Source organism: Cervus elaphus, chromosome 5, assembly GCF_910594005.1.
Source record: "Cervus elaphus chromosome 5, mCerEla1.1, whole genome shotgun sequence".
NCBI classification, from domain to species: domain Eukaryota; kingdom Metazoa; phylum Chordata; class Mammalia; order Artiodactyla; family Cervidae; genus Cervus; species Cervus elaphus.
Genome location: NC_057819.1, coordinates 62,313,180 through 62,335,513, shown reverse-complemented (window position 1 = coordinate 62,335,513; position 22,334 = coordinate 62,313,180). Strand labels below are relative to the sequence as shown.

General features: G+C 37.0%; 1 protein-coding gene across 4 annotated transcripts in view; it reads left to right on the top strand.

Annotated features, from left to right (window-relative positions):
* Positions 1-22,334, top strand: part of LRBA (LPS responsive beige-like anchor protein) — a 723,276-nt gene that overhangs the window by 509,334 nt on the left and 191,608 nt on the right. For all 4 annotated transcript variants that reach the window (XM_043902582.1, XM_043902581.1, XM_043902579.1 and 1 more), the window contains exons 43-44: positions 6,032-6,147; positions 9,253-9,365. In XM_043902582.1, coding sequence (XP_043758517.1) covers positions 6,032-6,147; positions 9,253-9,365 — 229 coding nt within the window. The remainder of the gene's footprint in view (positions 1-6,031; positions 6,148-9,252; positions 9,366-22,334) is intronic.

Genomic DNA, 22,334 nt, shown 5'->3' with positions numbered 1-22,334 from the left:
GGCCAGAAAACTGGAGTGGGTAGCCTTTCCCTTCTCCAGGGGTTCTTCCAAACCCAGGGATCAAACCCAGGTCTCTCACGTTGCGGGCAGATTCTTTACCAGCTGATCCACCAGGGAAGCCCAAGAATACTGGAATGGGTAGCCTATCCCTTTTCTAGTGGATCTTCCTCACCCAGGAATCGAACCAGGGTCTCCTGCATTTCAGACAGATTCTTTGCCAACTGAGCATCAGGGAGGCCCGACATCCCCTGTGTGTGGAATCTAAAAAGAGATGATATAAATGAACTTACTGACAAAGCAGAAAGATTCACAGACTTAGAGAATGAACTTACGGTTCCGAGGGGCAGGACGGGGGTCTGGAACAGATCCCAAGTTTCGCGTGGACATGTACACACTGGTATGTGCAAAGTGGGTAACCGGCAGAGCCCTGTGTACAGCTCATGGAATGTGGCGACGTCGTGGGGCAGCCCTGAGGGAAGGGGAGTTCGGGGGAGAATGGATACCCTGATGTGTATGGCTGGGTCCCTTTGTTGTCCACCTGAAACTGTCATAAATTGTTAGTCAGCTGCATCCCAATACAAAATAAAGAAGTTTACAGTAAAAAGTATGGTGCTAGGTGAAAGAAGCAGACTGTTTGTATAGTGTGATTGTGTACTGTATACAGTGTGTACAGTGCGATTCCACTTATGTGACATTTTGGAAAAATAAAACTCCTTGGACAAAAATCAGATCAATGGTTTCAAGAGACTGAAATTGAAAAGGGGCTATTAGTTACAAAAGAGTGTGAGGGAACTCTTTGATAACATGGAAATATTTCCCGTCTGGACTATTGTGATGTTACCCGAGTGTATGTGTTTGGCAAAACTCATTGCGTTGTACACCTAAAAAGGATGACTTTTACACAGTCTACACACATTCACTTGTAAGCAAACATTAATAGCAGTGTTATTCATGTAGTCCCCAGTTGAAACATTTCTAGTCCATCAACTGTAAATGGATCAGTAGATTGTAGTACATCCATGCAATGAGATGGTATACAAAAGTTATTTACAAAACAGCAACACAGACTCAAAAACATAAAAAGCAAACTTTTGGTTACCAAAACAGAAAGGTGAAGGGGGATAAATTTGGAGCGTGAGAGTGACAGATTCACACTACTATATGTAAAATAAACAACAGATTTATTGTGCATCACAGATAGCTGTGTTCAATATCTTATACTAACATATAGTGGAAAATAATATGGAAAATATTTACATATGTATAACTGAATCACATTGCTGTATGCCTGAAACTAACCCAATATTGTAAGTTAACTACACTTCAATTAAAGAAAAAGTATCAGCCATTATCTCAACATTATAGAATTTAAGGTTTCGACTTATCTACTTCCAAAATCTTTATTTTTCCAATTCATAAAAATGCAGATGTGCTACTTTTATTATCTAATTAAAAGATATAAAGCAAATTTAAAAAGAAATAAAAAGGAATTGACCATTGATACGTGCAGCACCACAGGTGAATCTCAAAGGCATTATGCTGAGGAAACAACATTAAGCACTGTGTGCTACGTACATCATGGCCATCATGGGCTATGATTCTACTTACATGAGATGATTGAGAAAAATGTGAAATTATATGATTCTATCTATATGAAATTATTGTAAAAACAAAACCACATAGTGACAGAAAGCAGATCATTGGTTACCAGGAGCCAGGAACTAGGACAAAGGACTTAGCTTTTTGGAGTGTTTCTGTGTTGATTGGTTACAGAAACAGGTACATTCTAAAGTTATTAAACCGTACACTTAAATTTGGTAGATGTTATTTTATGTTTTACCCAGCAAAGATCAGTGAAAAACAGGCTCTGCATGTTTAAAATACCTAAGTTACAGAAGTGCTTATTTTGTACCCATTTTCAAATGTACCATCACTTAATATGTATAATAAATCATTAAACTTTTTATCATTTTGATGAAAATGATTAGACTTTGCTTTATTATATTTGTTTTAATTTTTTCTGTTGATGTCAATATCAAATCCATACATTAAGGATTTTGCATACAATATATTTAATTAAAACTTGTGTCTTTCACCTCCAGTAAATCAGAGTTCGAATATTAATTTTGTATATACATGTGGAGTTAATAACTAGCATTTATATTGTTCAAAGTAACTTAATAACTATTTGAAAGGAATGTTAAAATGCCAAAGAATCTCTCACAGTACAGGGGATTGGAAGAGTATCAGGTTATATCTCTCTTTCCTATGTGCTAGCCAGTTGTCTGTATTTAAAAAGCAGACTCATTACCTGTTTTATTTCTTAGTAGTTGTTAATTTTCATCAATACAATTCAGTTAGCTAATTTAAGAACTAGGAAGAGACTTAACCCCAGTATTTTTATATTAATTGAAATGCATTAGCAGTAGAAACTTGCAGTTTACTTTTAACATACCTAATTTTGTATTGATTTGGGCTATTTTTGATTAGTGTTTATTCAGGTTTTTTAGTTACTATCTTCTTATAAATGCAACTGATATAGAATCAACAGATAATAGCCAAAATATCAGTAGGAGCTGTAGTCATCCTGTGCTAGAGGACTTTCTAAGCTGATACACTCCCATGCCCCGAAGCAGTAGGACTCTGGTCTGTGCCAAGTCTGCCTCGCCATAGGCTACTTTTGAGTGAGTTCATGACTTTGATCAATTGATCCTAGATAGAGGGAGGTAGAAGCCCCAATGTCTTCTTATGACCTGCGCTTGATAGTCACAAGCCATCATTTCTGCTACATCTTATTTGTTTCAGGAGAGTTATTAAATACAGCCCAGGCTCCTTGGCAGGAGTATGGAGTTCCTTCTCTTTAAGAGAAAATAGCAGAGAATTTGTGGACATGTAACAGGTTAGAACTTTTCAAAGCTGATTCTTTGAAAAGCTCAATAAAATTGACATACTTTGCCTAACTATGAACAAAAGAGGTAACATGAATTACCAAAGTCAGAAATGAAAGAAGGGACTGCACTGCTGACCATGTAGAAATTAAAAACATTAGTAGGAAATACCAGCTTACAAATTAAGACAATTGAGATGAGATGGACAAGTTCCTGGACAGTCAGAATTGTCAAAAGTTACTCAAGAAGAAATTAAAACTCTGAATAGACCTGTGACAGATCCATTGGATTAGAATTCAAAAATCTTACCAAAGAGTCAAGGCCCAGATGGGCTAACTGATGAATCTTATTAAATAGATAAATTAGAAAAATACTATCCCTTCACAAACTCATTCAGAAGATAACAGGAAGAAGCACTTACCAACTCATTCTGTGAGGCCATCTTTTCCCTAGTATCAATGCCAGGCAAAGACGTCACAAGAAAAAACTATAGACTAATAACCCTAATGCACATATACAAAAATGCTTTATAAAATATTGCCAAACCAAATCAATATACAAAAGGATTGTATATATATACAATATAGAAATATATACAAAACCAATATACAAAAAGGATTATGAAGTAGCCATATGGGTTTTATCCCAAGAACTCAAATTGGTTTAAATCTGATCATCAGTATCATGCACATAGTTAATAGAATACAGGATAAACAGGTAAGTAGCAGCCACCAAAAAGTCCCATACTTTTCCCATGCTTTCCCATACTACACTGTGCTTAATGTGTAAAGACTGAAGGCTTTGCCCCTAAGGTCAGGAAAGCTAGAATGTCTTCCATTCTCACCACTTCTATTAACATTACATTGGGGATTTCAGCCTGTATGCTAAGAAAGGAAGGGATGGAGGGAAAAATCAAAGGCATCCAGATTAGAAATGTCTTTTTCCTTGATGACCAAAACATGTACAGTTGTTACAATGAAAAGTGTAAAACAAATGGCTATTAGAAATTGAAGACAACATCAATAAATGGAAACATTCCATATTCATGAATCAGAAGGTTTAGTACAAAGATCTCAATTCTCCCCAGATCTATAAATTTAGTACAATCCCTTTCAAAATTTAATACACTTTTTGGGAGGAATTCAGCTGAAATACAATGGATCTAGATTTGCCAGGACAATTTTGAAAAAGAACAAAATTAGAAAAACTATCTGATTTCAAAACTTACCGTAAAACCACAATAATCAAAATGTGTGCTATTTATCCAATGATAGGCGTATAAATTAATGAAACTACATTAAGAATAAAGAAAATAAACCCTTGCATTTATGGTCAGTTGCTTTTTAACAAAGTTGCCAACACAATTCAATGAAGAAAGGGTAATCTTTAAATAAATATTACTATAATGATTGGAAAATCACATGCAAGAAAATGAACATCAACATTTACCACACACTGTTCATAAGAATTAGAAAATGGATTTAATCAAAATTTAAAATGTTTGTGCTTTAAATACATCACTTAAGTATATGAAAAGATATGCCACAGACTGAGAAAATTTTTGTACATCATGTATCTCATAAAGGAACTGTGTGCAGAATGTATAGAGACCTTTTACAACACAATATAGGATGAAAGAAGCCACCCAGTTAATGAAGAAAAGATCTGAATAGTAATTTCCTCAAAGAAAATAAATGGCTAAGTAGCACATGAAAAGAAATTCAACAGTGTACATTAAAATTATAAGGTATCAGTTTACCTTATCAGATTATAGTATAGCTATAATCAAAATTACATACAATAGTAAGTTTTGGCAGAGATGTGGAAAAATTCAAACATCATGCATTGTTTGTTGAAATGTATAATGGAAAACCATTTGGCAGTTTCTCAGAAAGTTAAAGTCAGCGTACAGCCCAGCAGTTTCACTCCTAGTAATCTACCCCAAAGAAATACAACCATATGTTTATCAAAGACATGTACGTGAATGTTCCTAGTAGCATTTTTCATAATAACTAAAAAGTGAAATAATTTAAATGTCCATCAGTGGGTGAATGAATTTTTAAAATGTGGTGTATTCTATATTCATACAATGGAATACTACTTAGCAATCAAAAGAAATGAACTGCTTATACATGTTGCCACAGTGATGAATCTGAAAAACATGGTTACTGAAAGAAGCCTAATGCAAAAGATTACATGATGTCTGATTCCATTTGTCTGAAATGTTCAGAGAAGGTTAGTTCATACAAAGCAGATTGATAGTTGCCTAGAGCTAGGGGTAGAATTAAGCAATAGTTCCAGATAGGTACAAGGCAAGTTTCTGTGGTAATTAAAATGTTCCAAAATACATTGTGGTGATAACTGCACAACTCTAGAAATTTACTTTAAAACGTTGAATGGTACACTTACATGCATAAATTTTATGATATGTAAATTACACCATTGTAAATTAAGCTTGAAAAAAAATAGGTATCTTGTCCTTAGTGGTAGGAAGAACTATGACAGCATACTTCTCTGAGATTCTGAGCTCCAAATGTAGTATTTAATCCTGCCACCTATTTCCCACTGCTACTTAGTATTGGTCAGTTATGTCCTTTTTTATTTATATTACATTAAGAAAATAGAAAACTTTGTATATTGTTAGAGTATATAAAAAAATAGTTTCCCTTACCTTTATCCCAACCCATGAATAGACACCTGAAGAGTGGATCCTCTTTCCTCTGTTACAATAGATATGAAAAACGTGATGTTTAAATTAATAATGTACAAATATGTTATTTTTAAGAGATGACTATAAAAACTGATAAAGATGTGACTACAATTTTATATGTATTTCTTAGTAACTATAATAGCTCTTATACCAGTAAAGTAGTAAATTATTAATCATACTGTTATTAATCAATTTATAGAGCTAGATATTATAATGGTTTTGTAATGACAGCTTACCTTAATGAATAGAACATGGATAATAGACCTGTGACTTATCCACATCATTTGTTTAAGCATTAATTGTAGATTGAAACACCTCCAGCATTCATTAGTATAAATACATCAATTTGAATGAGCCCAGAAGTCATGATTTATTATTGAAATAACTAATCTTAAGTTTAAATTGATTCCACATCAAATTCTTTTTCTTGCAGGCGTATCTCATTAGCTAGTCCACGTCAACTTTTTAAAGCTTCTAATATGACGCAGCGATGGCAACACAGGGAGATTTCAAACTTTGAGTACTTGATGTTTCTCAACACAATAGCAGGTAATTTAAGCCCATATGTTGATTTATTTCAAATAATGAGTTATTAATTAGATTATTTGAGTATTCATATGAATGGAGTCATTCTATGTAAAGCTGAAAGCATAAGCAACATACAAAGATGAGAAGAAATGATATATAGCTAAAGAATGATTATTAGTATGTTGTGTGTGTACATGTATTCATAAAGGTTTGATGAAAATGAAAACTAAAAAGATTGTGTGGAGACATTCATTATGAAAGATTTTCTCTCAATTTGAGGGATTAGCAGTCAATCACGGGGAAGTTTTTCAAAGTTTCTGAACAAATGAGCAATATCAGAGCTGTATGAAAAGTTGGAATCAATATGAAGGATAAAGAGGGGTGCAGAGAGTCTAGGTAGAGAGCAAAAGTTAGGAGGCAGTTACACATAAAAAGTAACGAAGGCTTGCGTTAGAGAGGTGACAGTAGGAATTAAAACAAAGGATTAATTCCAGTTTTTCCTATGTTGGGTACATATATATTTATAATTGTTATATCTTCTTCTTGGTAAAAACTGAAATAAGTCAATCTAGACAACTTTCAAAAGATAAAGTCATTCACATTTTGTATAATTCAAAACCTTAAATATACATCAATTCTGGTAAAAAAAAAAAAAAAAGGATTAGATAACACAAGAATTTACAAGGTACACACCATCTGCCATCCAGCAGACTGAATGCTGGAGTAAATGAGAAGAAAGTGTCAGAAAAGACTTCCAGGCTTCTGTTCTAAATCATGGGGGAAACCTTGGCGCTATTAAAGGAAAAAGAAGGAAAAAATTTGATCTAGAGAAAGATGATGATTTTACTGTCCTAGCAAGGCATACAATATATCAAAAAGAGATGCTGGAGTATAGAGGACATTTGGAACTTAGAGAAAGGACATTGGGTTTCATCTGCATAGAGAGATGCATAGAGACTAATCACCACGAGATAGAGATGAGATTACCAAGACAGATGATGCAGAAAGCAGTGAGATAAGGTCTGGGGACTGCTCTGGAGCAGGACAAAAAGCAAGAGGAAAGTTGTTAAAGAAGAGAAAAGGATCAGTGATCCCAGAAATTGTAGACTTAGTAGGAGAACTAAGTTGAAGCAGATGGCTTGAGACACGACAGGAAAGGGAGAGGGAAAAGTGTTGGCCTCTGTATCAAATGTGGTTGGGAGGTGAGGGGGAATTCACAGTGAATACAAGTCATGCCTGAGGCTTTAGTGTCTCAGAACTTACAAGTTACTTTATAGGGGTTCATTTTCAAAATAAAAAAGTTTGAATATAAGGACTGAATGGTTGGAGATTAAATGAGAACCTTAGGTGTAGATTGGACTTTCCTGGTGACTCATATGGTAAAGAATCTGCCTGCAATTCAGGAGACCCCGGTTCAATTCCTGGGTTGGGAACCTGTAGAAGGGATAGGCTACCCACTCCAGTATTCTTGGGCTTCCCTGGTGTCTCAGATGGTAAAGAATCTGCCTGCAGTGGGGGAGACCTGGGTTCGATCCCTGGGCTGGAAAGATCCCCTGGTGGAGGGCATGGCAACTCATTCCAATATCCTTGCCTGGAGAATCCCCGTGGACAGAGGAGCCTGGTGGGCTACAGTCCATGGGGTGGCAAAGAGTTGGACACGACTGAGCGACTGAGCATGGGCATTCAGTAATTATGTATTGAATTTAACTTACTTAACAAGAGTCTGTTGACAGTGAGTAGGTATGTACTCTTTTATTGTAGGTACAATAAACTTAATTATTTAAGCATACAGGATAACAAAGGATTTTATTGTTTACTGTTGATAAGATCTCAATCAGAAGGAGAGAAAAATGCAGGAGAAAAGGGATATCAAAATAGGCTGCTTTTTGCTATTAAGTTCGTTTATTTTTTCTGGGAGAAATTAAAACTGACAGAAATATGAAGTGTGATAATTACATCTGAATTAAAATTATCTTATTATTCATATTTTGTAAGACTGTTTCCACTTCAGTCAAGGAAGAACTCTGTTACTCTAATAGGCGTCAAGCTCATGATGAATAGAATGAAATAAAATGTTAAAAACATCAAATCATGAGGAAGGCTTAGATACCGAGAATCTGTGTGGAGAGCTAGTGTAATATTCAGCTGTATATTGATAAGACATTCGTATATATTTGAGAACTGGAAAAGAAAGAAGGGGATAGAATACACTGTAAGAAAGGAATTCAAGCAATATTAATTACTTGTCTCCCTTGTATGTTAGCCATAGAGGTTTGTTCACATTAAATCTAGCTAAATATCGGCTATAGACTAGTGAAATGGTGGAGGCAGCATTTTACTCTGAACAGTGATGTCACCTACTGAGCCTGCCTCCCTCAGTGGTGATATTCAGAAAGCTGCTGTGTCTACATGGATGGGCTATCTCATCCTTTGCCTTATTCATATTGTTAATAGACCTGAATGTGTCATTAAATGTCTTTGATTTAGAAGAAGCATGGATGAGTGTGTGGCATCATTTGGGAATTGAATAAGCAGCCTCGATGATGCTGTGAATTATATTCAAAGGGGCATAGAATTTGAAAGCTTTCACAGGAATTTCAGAGTTATTTAGAATAGCCTCATCATTTTACAGGTGACTAATGAATGCCCACAGGGGTTAAGTCATTTGAACTCGGTTGATTAGTTCATTGGTTGATTGGTTAGTTAATTAATGGCAGAGAAAGGATTCAGGTTTTGAAAAACTCTTATGTGATAGGAAATTGTTTTTTAAATTCTTAGTGAAGATTATCTTATTTGGTTTCAATTAATAAAAAATACTTGTGGAATTTATAGGAACATCAGCATGGGTACAGCGTATCTAGACTTAATATAGTTCAACCATTACAAGTTCCATGATTTGCGGCAAGTTACATAAACCTTTGTGCCTCAATTTTCTATTTGTAAAATGGGGTGATCCTAATTTCAAAATTATTGTGAAAATTAAGTGAAATAATGAATAAATGATAGCACTGGGAACAATGTTTTGCACTCAGAAATTGTTGTTCTTGTTATTTTTAATAAGATATATTCTGGAATGTTTATCATCTCATTATTCTAAATTAAGAATGCCTTTTTCCCCTCTTCCAGGACGGACTTACAATGACTTAAATCAGTATCCTGTGTTTCCATGGGTCATTACTAATTATGAATCAGAAGAACTGGATCTTACTTTGCCAAGTAACTTCAGAGATTTGTCCAAGGTAATTTCTTAGTTCATCTGAAATACTGGTATAAAATATTATATATTATTTTGCATATAAAAATAAATCTGATTATTTTCACAACACTTAAACTTTTTAATATTATAACTTTAATATATTTATCTTTTAAATGTATTTTCATTATTCTCAAATTTAAAACAGAAATTTAATATGCATGTTAAGCTTGATGGCAATTAAATATTTTGAATTCCACACATTCAGTGCTTAAACCTTTCTTGGCTTATCGTTGAGTACGGAATGATTCTCTCTCATCTCCACACCTTGCTTCCTCTGCCTTGGACATTCGTCTCTCTGCTCTGTGAATGGCTGACCCTCTCCGTCCTGCAGGAACACTACCTTATAGAGACTGTTACTGATCCCTTCCTCCCTGTCAAAGCATCCAAATTGACCTGCATTTCACATGTTCTTCTACCTCATCGTTTTGGTTCTTCTTGTGTCATTTTTCACCATTATTTCCCTCTTGCCAAGTATAGAGCGTGCCATTCAATAAATGTATTAAATGAATTAAATAATAAAATATACATGACATTTCCTCCAAGTTCTAAAAAATTAATTTTAACTGTATTACATTTTAAAATGTGAAACACATAAATAAAAAAACAAAAACTACCCCTAATTTATCACATATCAATAAGTAATAATTACCTTATATTATACACAATGGTTATTATATAAACATTTCTCATATCTTCAAGTATCATTAAGAATTTTCCTTTTCTGTCATAAATTATCAATAAATGGAATATCCTGAATCATTTTGTGGTTAAAAAATGAGGTTATATGCCTCTTTTTTTCTTTTTAACTTTTTATTATGGAGAATTCCAAACATATACAGAAGTAGACCAAACAGAATAATAATAAGTAGACAAAACAGGTACATTCTCATGTATCAATCACTGTAATTCAGTAATCATCACCTTGTAGTTCCTCTTATTTTATCTACTCTCATTTTCTCTCCCCTTTACCATATTACTTTGAAGCAAATTTCAGACATCATATCATTCCATTCATAAATATGTCAATATATACTTTTAAAAACTTTTCAGAGTACAACCAAAATACCATTAGCAAACTTAAAAATATTAACAATACTTTCTTAATGTCATCAAATACCCAGTAGGCTTTCAAAATTGTATTTAGTTTGTTTATTCCAGTCAGGATCCAAACAAGAACCACACATTGCAATTAAGTCTTTATTTATTCTGTGGTGTTCTCTTTCATTTTTTTTTCCCCGCTGATTTTTTAGTTGAAGAAGTATATTGTCTTGTAGATTTTCTCATAGTGTGGATTTTGCTTATCGCATCTGTGTGTCATAATCTACAGGTTCCTTTGTCTCCTATATTCCTTGTAAATTGGTAGTTGCTTCCAGAGGTTTATAGAATTCAGATTAGCTTTTTTTAGCAAAACTGCTTCATAGGAAACTTTTGCACTCCTGTGTCAAAGGACGTGTACTATATAATTTGCTGTTTTGTCATTTTGTTTGCTCATGTATTTCGGCTGTGCTGAGTCTTCGTTGCTGCGTGGGCTCTTCTCTAGCTGCGGAGCGTAGGGGCTGCTCTTCGTTGTGGGTCGTGGGCTTCTCACTGCAGTGGCGTCTCTTGTGCAGCACGGGCTCTGGGGCACAAGGGCCTCCGTGGCTGAAGCACGTGGCTCAGTCGCTGTGGCTCCCAGGCTCTGGAGCACAGGGAGGACTTGGGCTTAGTTGCCCCACAGCATATGGGACCTTCCTGGACCAGGGATGGAACCTATGTCTCCTGCATTAGCAGGCAGATTCTTCTTCACTGAACCAGCAGGAAAGCCCCTCTAATTTACTTTTCTTTTGTCATATTTAATGCCAGAACTCATTAGTTCAGTAGGCGTTGCACAATCATGGTATTTAAATTCTATCACTTTTATTTCATGTATTATTTGGAACCATTTTCTAAGTGATGACATCCCTTCATCTGTTACTAAGTTTTTCAATGGTACATAACATTGGAAAGGCAGGATAAACATTTCTTTTTATATACCAGTTTTTAAAACAATGAATTGGTTCCCAACACCCTCTAGTGAAACCTAATTAAAAAATATATATCTTTATGAATTTGTACACAAAACTGAAGTGGTTTGATGTTTCAACCCACTGCAGTTAGTATGTTCATTGATGATCACTTGTTTCTGCTTTGATCACGGGGAGTTTCTTCAAGTTGTTCCTGCGTTGTTTTGATACAATCTTAGTATGCAAACTTACACGCTCCCTGGTATAACAAGGTGCTTTAGTCTTAACCCTCACATTTTCTGGCCCAGTTCTATTATTTAGTATCATTTATTTCTTTAAGGAACCCTAGTGGGAGCCCTTTTACATGAAAATGTATGTGAAACACATAGTTTGGTCCATTGTGCTTGTTGCTACAGGAGCATGCTCATCACTCAGTCGTGTTCGACTCTGCGGCTGTAGCCTGTCAGGCTCCTCTGTCCACGGGATTTTGCAGGCAAGAGTACTGGAGTGGGTTGCCATTTCCTATTCCAGGGTTGCTGCTGGATTTGTCTTTGTTTCTAGCCCCTTCAGAAAGACCTAGGAAAGAAAAATTAAGATGAAATACATCATGAGTTGAAACTGATTCCTCCAATTAATTTAGGAGCACAAAAAATTTAGAAGCAAAAAATATTCCTTTAATGTAAAAGGAACACTGTACCCCTGCTCCCATCTGTTCAGACAGTCAGAAAGTCCAGTCTTTTCCCTAAAACTCTTAGAAACTTCTACCAATACCTGAAGAATGTTTATATATTCTACAGATCTAACCTGGAAGTTCTTTGCTGCCTTTCCCCTGCCTGTTCCCCAGGCCTCTGTTGCTCCCTTATCCTTCTAGGTCACTCTGAAGTTCTCAGGACATCAGACTTCTTTCTAAGATTGTAGATACTCCCTTCCCTTAACTCTTTCAAATCCATTTTAGGCTTTAGTGAAGTATTTAAGTAAAGCTTTACTGAGTACCCAATCACATCAGAAGTACAGGCTCTAAGGAATTTATAGTCTCAGTCTGAGGATCACTGCCTACTCTGCAGATTACCACAAGATAGGCTCTAATTTACTTACCATATCCAGTGTCCTCCACGCGGAATCCAAGGATTTCCACTTTTTTGATGTCGGAGGAAGACTGTTCTCTTCTTTGCCTGTCTCAGGTGTACCCTCTTGTTCTGGCTTGATATCATTAGGAATGTCCAGGAGTAACTTCATCTGTATCCACAGGGTACAGATGCTTCTCCACACAGTCTAGTTGAAGTAGTCACCAGTGGTGTCAGCACGAAGGTCAACATTTTCGTCATGACAAACAATGGTGTTTAGGTCCTAGCCTTTGCCTCTTTGATCAGCACCTCTTCTGCCTCTGCCCCATATCTTTGCTGTAGTCATCTGATCCTATATTGCTTCATGTTCTCATTCACCTTTTGTGCCTTTGCTGTTGCTTTTCTCATCATCAAAAATTTTGTACTTCGGCGGTTCTCTCTATATTCTTTTCTAATGCATTACATAATTTATTATAAATTTACATTTTCTTTTCTGTGTTTCCTATTAAGGGAAATCATTGAATAGGAAAAAATTTTTTTAATTTCTATATTTTTGGTGCCTAGTGTAGTACTTAGAACTAAGAAATTGTTCAGGTCAGTTCATTCGCTCAGTTGTGTCCGACTCTTTGCGACCCCATGAACTGCAGCATGCCAGGCCTCCCTGTCCATCACCAGCTCCCAGAGTTTACCCAACCTCATGTCCATTGAGTCGGAGATGCCATCCAACCATCTCATCCTCTGTTGTCCCCTTCTCCTCCTGCCCTCATCTTTCCCAGCATCAGGGTCTTTTCAAGTAAGTCAGCTCTTTGCATCAGGTGGCCAAAGTATTGGAGGTTCAGGTCCTTCCAATGAACACCCAGGACTGATCTCCTTTAGGATGGACTGGTTGGATCTCCTTGCAGTCCAAGGGACTCTCAAGAGTCTTCTCCAGCATCACAGTTCAAAAGCATCAATTCTTCGGCGCTAAGCTTTCTTTATAGACCAACTCTCACATCCATATATGACTACTGGAAAAACAATAGCCCTGACTACATGGATCTTTTTTGGCAAAGTAATATCTCTGCTTTTTAATATGCTGGCTAGGTTGGTCATAACTTTCCTTTCAAGGAGTAAGCGTCTTTAATTTCATGGCTGCAATCACCATCTGCAGTGATTTTGGGGCCCAAGAGAATAAAGTCAGACACTCTTTCCCGATCTATTTTCCATGAAGTGATGGGACCAGATGCCATGATCTTAGTTTTCTGAATGTTAAGCTTTAAGCCAACTTTTTCACTCTCATCTTTCACTTTCATCAAGAGGCTCTTTAGTTCTTCACTTTCTGCCATAAGGATAGTGTCATCTGCATATCTGAGGTTATTGATATTTCTCCCGGCAATCTTGATTCCAGCTTGTGCTTCTTCCAGCCCAGCATTTCTCATGATGTACTCTGTATATAAGTTGAATAAACAGGGTGACAGTATACAGCCTTGACATACTCCCTTTCCTATTTGGAACCATTGTGTTGTTCCATGTCCAGTTCTAACTGTTGCTTCCTGACCTGCATACAGGTTTCTCAAGAGGCAGGAAGATGGTCTGGTATTCCCATCTCTTTCAGAATTTTCCACAGTTTATTGTGATCCACACAGTCAAAGGCTTTGGCATAGTCAATAAAGCAGAAATAGATGTTTTTCTGGAACTCTCTTGCTTTTTTGATGATCCAGCAGATATTGGCAATTTGATCTCTGGTTCCTCTGCCTTTTCTGAAACCAGCTTGAACATCTGGAAGTTCATGGTTCACATACTGTTGAAGCCTGGCTTGGAGAATTTTGAGCATCACTTTACTAGTGTGTGAGATGGGTGCAATTGTGCAGTAGTTTGAGCATTCTTTGGCATTGCTTTTCTTTGGGATTGGAATGAAAACTGACCTTTTCTAGGCCACTGCTGAGTTTTCCAAATTTGCTGGCATATTGAGTGCAGCACTTTCACAGCATCATCTTTTAGGATTTGAAATAGCTCAACTGGAATTGTATCACCCCACTAGCTTTGTTTGTAGTGATGCTTCCTAAGGCCCACTTGACTTCGCATTCTAGGATGTCTGGCTCTAGGTTAGTGTGAGTGATCACATCATTGTGATTATATGGATTGTGAAGATCTTTTTTGTCCAGTTCTTCGGTGTACTCTTGCCACCTCTTCTTAATATCTTCTGCTTCTGTTAGGTCCATACCATTTCTGTCCTTTATTGAGCCCATCTTTGCATGAAATGTTCCCTTGGTATCTCTCATTTTCTTGAAGAGATCTCTGGTCTTTCCCATTCTATTGTTTTCCTCTATTTCTTTGCACTGATCACTGAGGAAGGCTTTCTTATCTCTCCTGGCTATTCTTTGGAACTGCATTCAAATGGGGATATCTTTCCTTTTCTCCTTTGCTTTTTGCTTCTCTACTTTTCATAGCTATTTGTAAGGCCTCCTCAGACTGCCATTTTGCCTTTTTGCATTTCTTTTCCTTGGGGATGGTCTTGATCCCTGTCTCCTGTACAATGTCATGAACCTCCATCCATAGTTCATCAGGCACTCTATCAGATATAGTCCCTTAAATCTTCCACTGTATAATCATAAGGGATTTGATTTAGGTCATACCTGAATGGTCTAGCGGTTTTTCCTACTTTCTTCAATTTATATCTGAATTTGGCAATAAGGAGTTCATGATCTGAGCCACAGTCAGCTCCGGTCTTGTTTTTGCTGACTGTATCTCCATCCTGATGGAACTTCTCCATCTTTGGCTGCAAATAATATAATCAATCTGATTTTGCTGTCGACCATTTGGTGATGTCCATGTGTAGAGTCTTCTCTTGTGTTGTTGGAAGAGGGTGTTTGCTATGACCAGTGCGTTCTCTTGACAAAACTCTCATTAGCCTTCGCCCTGCTTCATTCTGTACTCTAAGGCCAAATTTGCTATTACTGCAGGTGTTTCTTGACTTCCTACTTTTGTATTCCAGTCCCCTGGTGTTAGTTCTAGAAGGTGTTGTAGGTCTTCATAGTACTGTTTAACTTCAGCTTCTTCAGCATTATTGGTTGGGTTACATGGATTACCATGATATTGAATGGTTTGCCTTGGAAACGAACAGAGATCATTCTGTCGTTTTTGAGATTGCACCCGAGTAGTGCATTTTGACAATGGCACCCCACTCCAGTACTCTTGCCTGGAAAATCCCATGGAAGTAGGAGCCTGGTAGGCTGCAGTCCATGGGGTTGCAAAGAGTCAGACATGACTGAGCGACTTCACTTTCACTTTTCACTTTTATGCATTTGAGAAGGAAATGGCAACCCACTCCAGTGTTCTTGCCTGGAGAATCCCAGGGACGGGGTCGCACAGAGTCGGACACAACTGAAGTGACTTAGCAGTAGCAGCAGCAGTGCATTTTGGACTCTTTTGTTGACTATGATGGCTACTCCATTTCTTCTAAATGATTTGTGCCCAGAGTAGTAGATATAATAGTCATCTGAGTTAAATTCACCCATTCCGGTCCATTTTAGGTCACTGATTCCTAAAATGTCGAAGTTCATTCTTGTCATCTCCTGTTTGACCACTTCCAATTTGCCTTGATTCATGGACCTAACATTCCAGGTTCCTATGTAATATTGCTCTTTACAGCATCAGACCTTTCTTCTCCCACCAGTCTCATCCACAGCTGGGTGTTGTTTTTGCTTTGGTTCCATCCCTTTGTTCTTTCTGGAGTTATTTCTCCACTGATCTCCAATAGCATAATGGGCACCTACCAGCCTGGGGAGTTCAACTTTCAGTGGCCTACCTTTTTGCCTTTTCATACTGTTCATGGGTTCTCAAGGCAAGAATGCTGAAGTGGTTTGCCATTTCCTTCTCCAGTAGACCACATTCTGTCATAACTCTCCACCCTGACCCATCCGTCTTGGGTGGCCCCACATTGAATGGTTTAGTTTCATTGAGTTAGACAAGACCGTAGTCCATGTGATCAGATTGGCTAGTTTTCTATGATTGTGGTAAGTTTCTGTGATTGTGGTAAGATATTGTAGAAGTTTGTATATTTCCTTTTTCACTTTTAAAGGAGAGTTTTTGTTTTCAAAAGAAAGCCTTATCCTTTTGGATCCAGGATTAGTATGTAGAATATAGAACATAACCCAAACAATCTGATTCAAAAATGGGTGAGGAGTTTTACTCGGCAGTTCTTCAAAGAAGTTATACTAATAGCCAATGAGCAGATGAAATGGTGTTCAAACACTACTTGATGTTTAGAAAATGTATATCAAAACCACAGTGAGATACCACGTCACACCCAGTAGTATGGCTTTAATTAAAAAAATAAATTAACCTAAAATAACAATTATTGGTAAAGATTTGGAGAAATTGGAACCCATGTGTACTGCTGGTGGGAATGTAAACATGTAAATCTGATGTGGAAAAAAGTATGGCAGTTCCTTCAAAATAAAAAAATGGAATTACCCTAAGCTCCAGTTAGTCTGCTCTTTAAATATAATCTTGTTTATTTTTGACTGTGCTGGGTCTGTGTTGCTGCACGGACTTTTCTCCGGTTGCAGTCAGCGGTGGCTGCTCTAGTTGCGGGGTGCAGGTTTCTCACTTCAGTGACTTCTCTTGTTGCAAAGCATGGGCTTCAGTAGTTGTGGCACTTAGGCTCTGGAGCACAGGGTCAGTACTTGTATCGGAGGGGCTTAGTTGCTCCGCAGCAAGTGGGGTCCTCCCAGATCAGGGATGGAACCCGCATCTCCTGTATTGGCAGGCAGATTCTTTATCCCTGAGCCACAAGGGAAGACCCCAGCTCTTCCAGTTTTGAATATGTACTCAAGAGAAAAGCTGAGACTTGAAGAGGTATTTGTATACCCATTTTCATATTTATGGAAGTATTACGTACAGTTACCAAAAGATGGAAGCAGTCCAGGTATCCATTGATGGATAAATGGATAAATAGAAGGTGGTACACATATACAGTGGAATATTGTTCACCCTTAACCAGGGAGGGACCTCTGACACATGCTGCAATGTGGATGAACCTTGAAGACATTATGCTAAGTGAAACAAGACATTCACAAAAGGACAGATATTGTATGGTGTCACTCATATGAGGCATTTAGAGGAGTCAAACTCATAGAGATCAAAAGTAGAATGGTGGTTGCCAAGGCCTGAGTGTGTTGGGAGGAATGGAGACTTCTTCACTGAGTATAGAGTCTCAGTTTTGGAAAATGAAACAAGTTCATTTTCATTTTCCAAAATGAAACAAGGAGATGGAAGGTGGTGATGGTTGCCTGACAGCCTGAATGTACTTAATGCCACTGAACTATACACTTAAAAGTGGTTAAAATGATAAATTTCATGTTATGAATATTTTACCACAATTTAAGAAAAAAAGAAAAAGGAGGCCAGTAAGAGGAGGAAGAAGAGTTGGTTAGTAAACTAAACACAAAATAGAAGTTTGAAAAAGCACCTGCATGTTTCTGCTTTTGCTTGCCTTTGACCTCTTTGAGAACATGCCCTGGTTAACTAGCTGGAGGGTCAGGACTGACACGTGGAGGATGGCTGAGTCAGCTGCCCAAAGACTCGGGAGCAGGCACAGCTGAGAGCAGCCAGATGAGGTCCAGATCAGCAGAAGTTCCCTGGTGCCCCACCGACTGTGAGGAATAATAAATGCAGAAATGTTTTCTTGTTGGTTTTTTTGGGGGGTGGGGGAGAGGAGTGCTTTTAAAGAAAATGAAAAAAGGAAAGTCTTACTTACATTTAGGTGCTGTATTTGTTCTAAAACCCTGTGTATTTCACTGGAATCTGTGGAACTCTCTTGTCTGATAAAAATCAGGACTGTTATTTGACCTGTGTAGGGAACCATGCAGTAGGTCAGTAGTAAAAACTGGACAGCTCTTTAATTCTCAGGCTATTATATCCTAATGTCTCTCCTTTATTTGAATTTTATGTGTGGAAAAGTAAAAATCTCATTTTTCATTAAATTGTTAAAATGTAAGCTTTGTTTCACAAAATAAATTAAATATATAACCTTTCTAGACATCTAGAACTCCCTTCTTTTCCTTAACCTTAGTCCTCCAGTTTGGACTTCTGTTTCAGCACATAGCTTAAGATGCTTTGTGCTTTGGAGGACTTTTTGTAGGCTGTTAAGATGCAGTGAGTAGTTAGATGGATTGTGGATCTGGTGCCTGTTCACATCTGAATGGAACAGGTAGTAATGGTGTGATAAGTGGGACGCTATTTAGATTTTTCTACTAAGGTTGTATTCTCTCCTCTGCCATCACTGTACTGAACAAGAGCTCCCACCCCGTTACCGCGTCCTACCACTTCCTTGCCAAAAGTCTGTTCGCTGACCCTTATCTTTTTTCTCTATCCCGCTAAAAGTCTTACATGACCAGAAGAAAACCTTCAAAACAATTTTCTTGAAGTAGGCTCTATGAATTTTTTCATTATGAGAATCCAATGAAATGGTATCAGCAAAATGCAGTTATTATTTGCCAGCTAAACAGAATCTTTTATTAAAATTGAATCTTATTTATATGTTACGGCTGTTTCTAAGGAACTTGCCAAGTACTTTTGCTGGATGTGTAAAATGCTGTTTTAACTAATGCCTTTATAACTTATCTTCTGTATGTGATAAATAATATATTTTAATGCCCCACTAAAGGACCAGTAGTAATTTTGCTTTTTTTATTTTGTTAGATTAAAAGTTAGAAGGGGAGGGGAGTTCAAAACCAAAGCAAAAGCGTCATTTTCGTTACTATCTATCCATAAATGTCCATATCCACTATACAGAGACATAAAAATATCATCTCTGTGATTTAGTGCCTTTAATTGTAGGAGTATCCATTTTTATATTATAAGAGATTTTGTGAAATAATTGCTTTTTGTGCTGACAAAGGAATATTTATAAGAGTGTTTTCAACAAGAGCTGAACAGCACATATTGTATAGCCAACAGTGGTGTGATTAGCAGAGGTGGAAGAAGTGGGGAGCTATAACACTCAACCACATAACTTACAACTAACATCTCCTCTCCTATAAAGCAGCAGTAATTCAAATGCTCCGAAAGTCTTTCAAGTTTGTGAAAATGGAATTCTACTCATACTAATTGTTTTCATTAACTATTGATGGAAATAAGTGAGTTTGGACTTACATTAAGTAAAATAATCAAGTATATCAGGTATTTGAAAATTGTACTCTGCATATATAAAATTGTTTACTTTATAAATTGTATCTCATTCCTGTTGATATTAAGGTCTGCCATAATGTTTCTAGTGTGATTCCATTTTCAAGTATCTGTTTATAGACATATTTTCAAGAGTGTGTCACATATATAAAATGAGCTGTTTCTATAAGAAAAATGATTATAGTAGAATTCTATGCCTGGAGAAGGAAATTGCAACCCCCTTTAGTATCTTGCCTGGAAAATCCTGTGGACAGAGGAGCCTGGCAGGCTGCAGTTCATGGGTTGTAAAATGTCAGACATGACCGAGTGTGCGCGCACACACACACACACACACACACACACTCTTTCTTTCTCACACACACACAAACGTGTGCACGCGCGCACTCTCTCTCTCTGCATTATGAGGAGACACCATAGGCATGCCTTTGAGTTCTGCATTCAGAGCTGCTTTGAAGGTGTCATCGACTTAGTATGAATAGAATGCTAGATTTCTAGTTTAAAAAATCGATATACAACATACATATACAACTGAATCACCTTGCTGTGCACTTGAAACATGGTTTGTCAACTATACATCAATAAAATACATATATTAAGACAAAAATATTAGAATTACTTGGAAGTTTTCTCATAGTATGCATTTAGGAAATACTGCTGCTGCTGCTGCTGCTAAGTCGCTTCAGTCGTGGCCGACTCTGTGGGACCCCATAGACGGCAGACCATCAGGCTCCCCGGTTCCTGGGATTCTCCCGGCAAGAACACTGGAGTGGGTTGCCATTTCCTTCTCCAATGCATGAAACTGAAAAGTGAAAGTGAAGTCACTCAGTCATGTCCGACTCTTAGCAACCCCATGGACTGTAGCCCACTAGGCTCCTCCATCCATGGGATTCTCCAGGCAAGAGTATTGGAGTGGGGTGCCATTGCCTTCTCCTTAGCAAATACTATTTGTTTAAATAAAGTTGTGAAATCGAAGAGAACATTGTGTGCAAAGCTTAACTTAAATCATAAACAGGTCTTATCCTCATTCTTAAGTGGATAATATAGCCTGACTAGCTTTTTTTAAATGAATTATTTATGCATATTTATGTCCATTTAATGTCCCCAAAGTTTTGATACAGAACTACAATTTTATTTGGTAATCTTGTCCATGTTTTACAGGAATTCTCTTTCTGAAGCAGAATTAATGTAATTAACAGCTTTTCTTCTGTATTATTTTTCTTACTCTCTTTAGAAAGAAAAGTTCTGAGACGGATAATGTAAAAAATGTCCTTTTGAAGGAATTCAATTTTATATATGGTATTTCCTTATAATAATTGCAATGTAATATTGTCAATCTGATTATATCAAATCTATTTTAGTTTGAAACGGTGAGGAAAATTTATTATTTTCTTCTGTTGTGAAGCTCCTCATTTAACATAAATGCTTTAATTTTTTAAAGCTGAAAGAAAGTAGAAATCAGTTTTGAAGTTGTTTTTTGCCTCCAGTTTCTCTGTTGTTTCATCACCAGTCTAAAATTCTGACTGATGAGAAGACAGATCTAACCATGCATAAACTTTGGAGTGACATTAATCCATATTTTACAAATACACACTGAGTTTTATATTTTGACAGTCTCCTTGAAAGAGACAAGAATATTTTCTTTTTGTCTTTTCTTTATAAGAAGTTATTATCAGGGCAGAAATATATTTACAAAATGTCATACCATAAAAACAAATGATAATAGCTGTTGTTTTGGTACCAGAGATTTCATGGTGGATTAATAAAGATTTTTTGGTGCTGTTATTACTTGTAATAGTAATGTTACTATTACACAATCTCCTGATTGTGTAAGCCAATTTTCTAAGTGAGGAAAATGAAAATAATCAGGTGCAATCATTTCTCTTCTAATTGATCAAGATAGTTATTTTGGAATATTTAATGTATATACCTGGATGAAAGTGACAGTTGCTCAGTCTTGTCCGACTCTTTGCAACCCCATGGACTATACAGTCCATGGAATTCTCTAGGCCAGAATACTGGAGTCGGTAGCCTTTCCCTTTTCCAGGGGATCTTCCCAACCCAGGGATTACACCCAGGTCTCCCTCTTTGCAGGCAGATTCTTTACCAGCTGAGCCAAAAGAGAAGCCCAAGAATACTGGAGTAGGTAGCGTATCCCTTTTCCAGTGGATCTTCCCGACCCAGGAATCAAACTGGGGTCTCCTGCATTGCAGGCAGATTCTTTACCAACTGAGCTATCAGAGAAGTCCATATACCTGAATGCCTATTCCAAAATACAAGTATTTTGTTAGATTGAAATGCAGTAGATAGACCAACCATTTCCAAATGAAGTCTTGCAAATGAAAACTCAGCTATAAGAACATCCCACTTTGTAGTATATTACATATGTTAATTCTTTTAACCCTCACAAAGACCTTCTAAGATAGGTAGTATTATTACTATCTTTTACAGGAGCAGAAATTGATACACCATGAGGTTAAACCAGTTGTACAAAGTCACACAGATAGTGGATAGAACCAGAATTTAAACACTGTGCAGTTCACAGCTGTGTGTGTGTGTGTGCTGGGTTATGATTTAAAGTGACAAATTTCTTGCTATGAATTTTGGCCCAGAAAGCCTGGGAAACACTGCAGTGTGCTATACCGCTTTCTATGCTTGGCATCAATTGCTGAGTCTGTTTTAATGTTATTTTATCAAGTTGCTCTTCACCTCTTACGCTGAAGTGCATGGTAAGGTGCA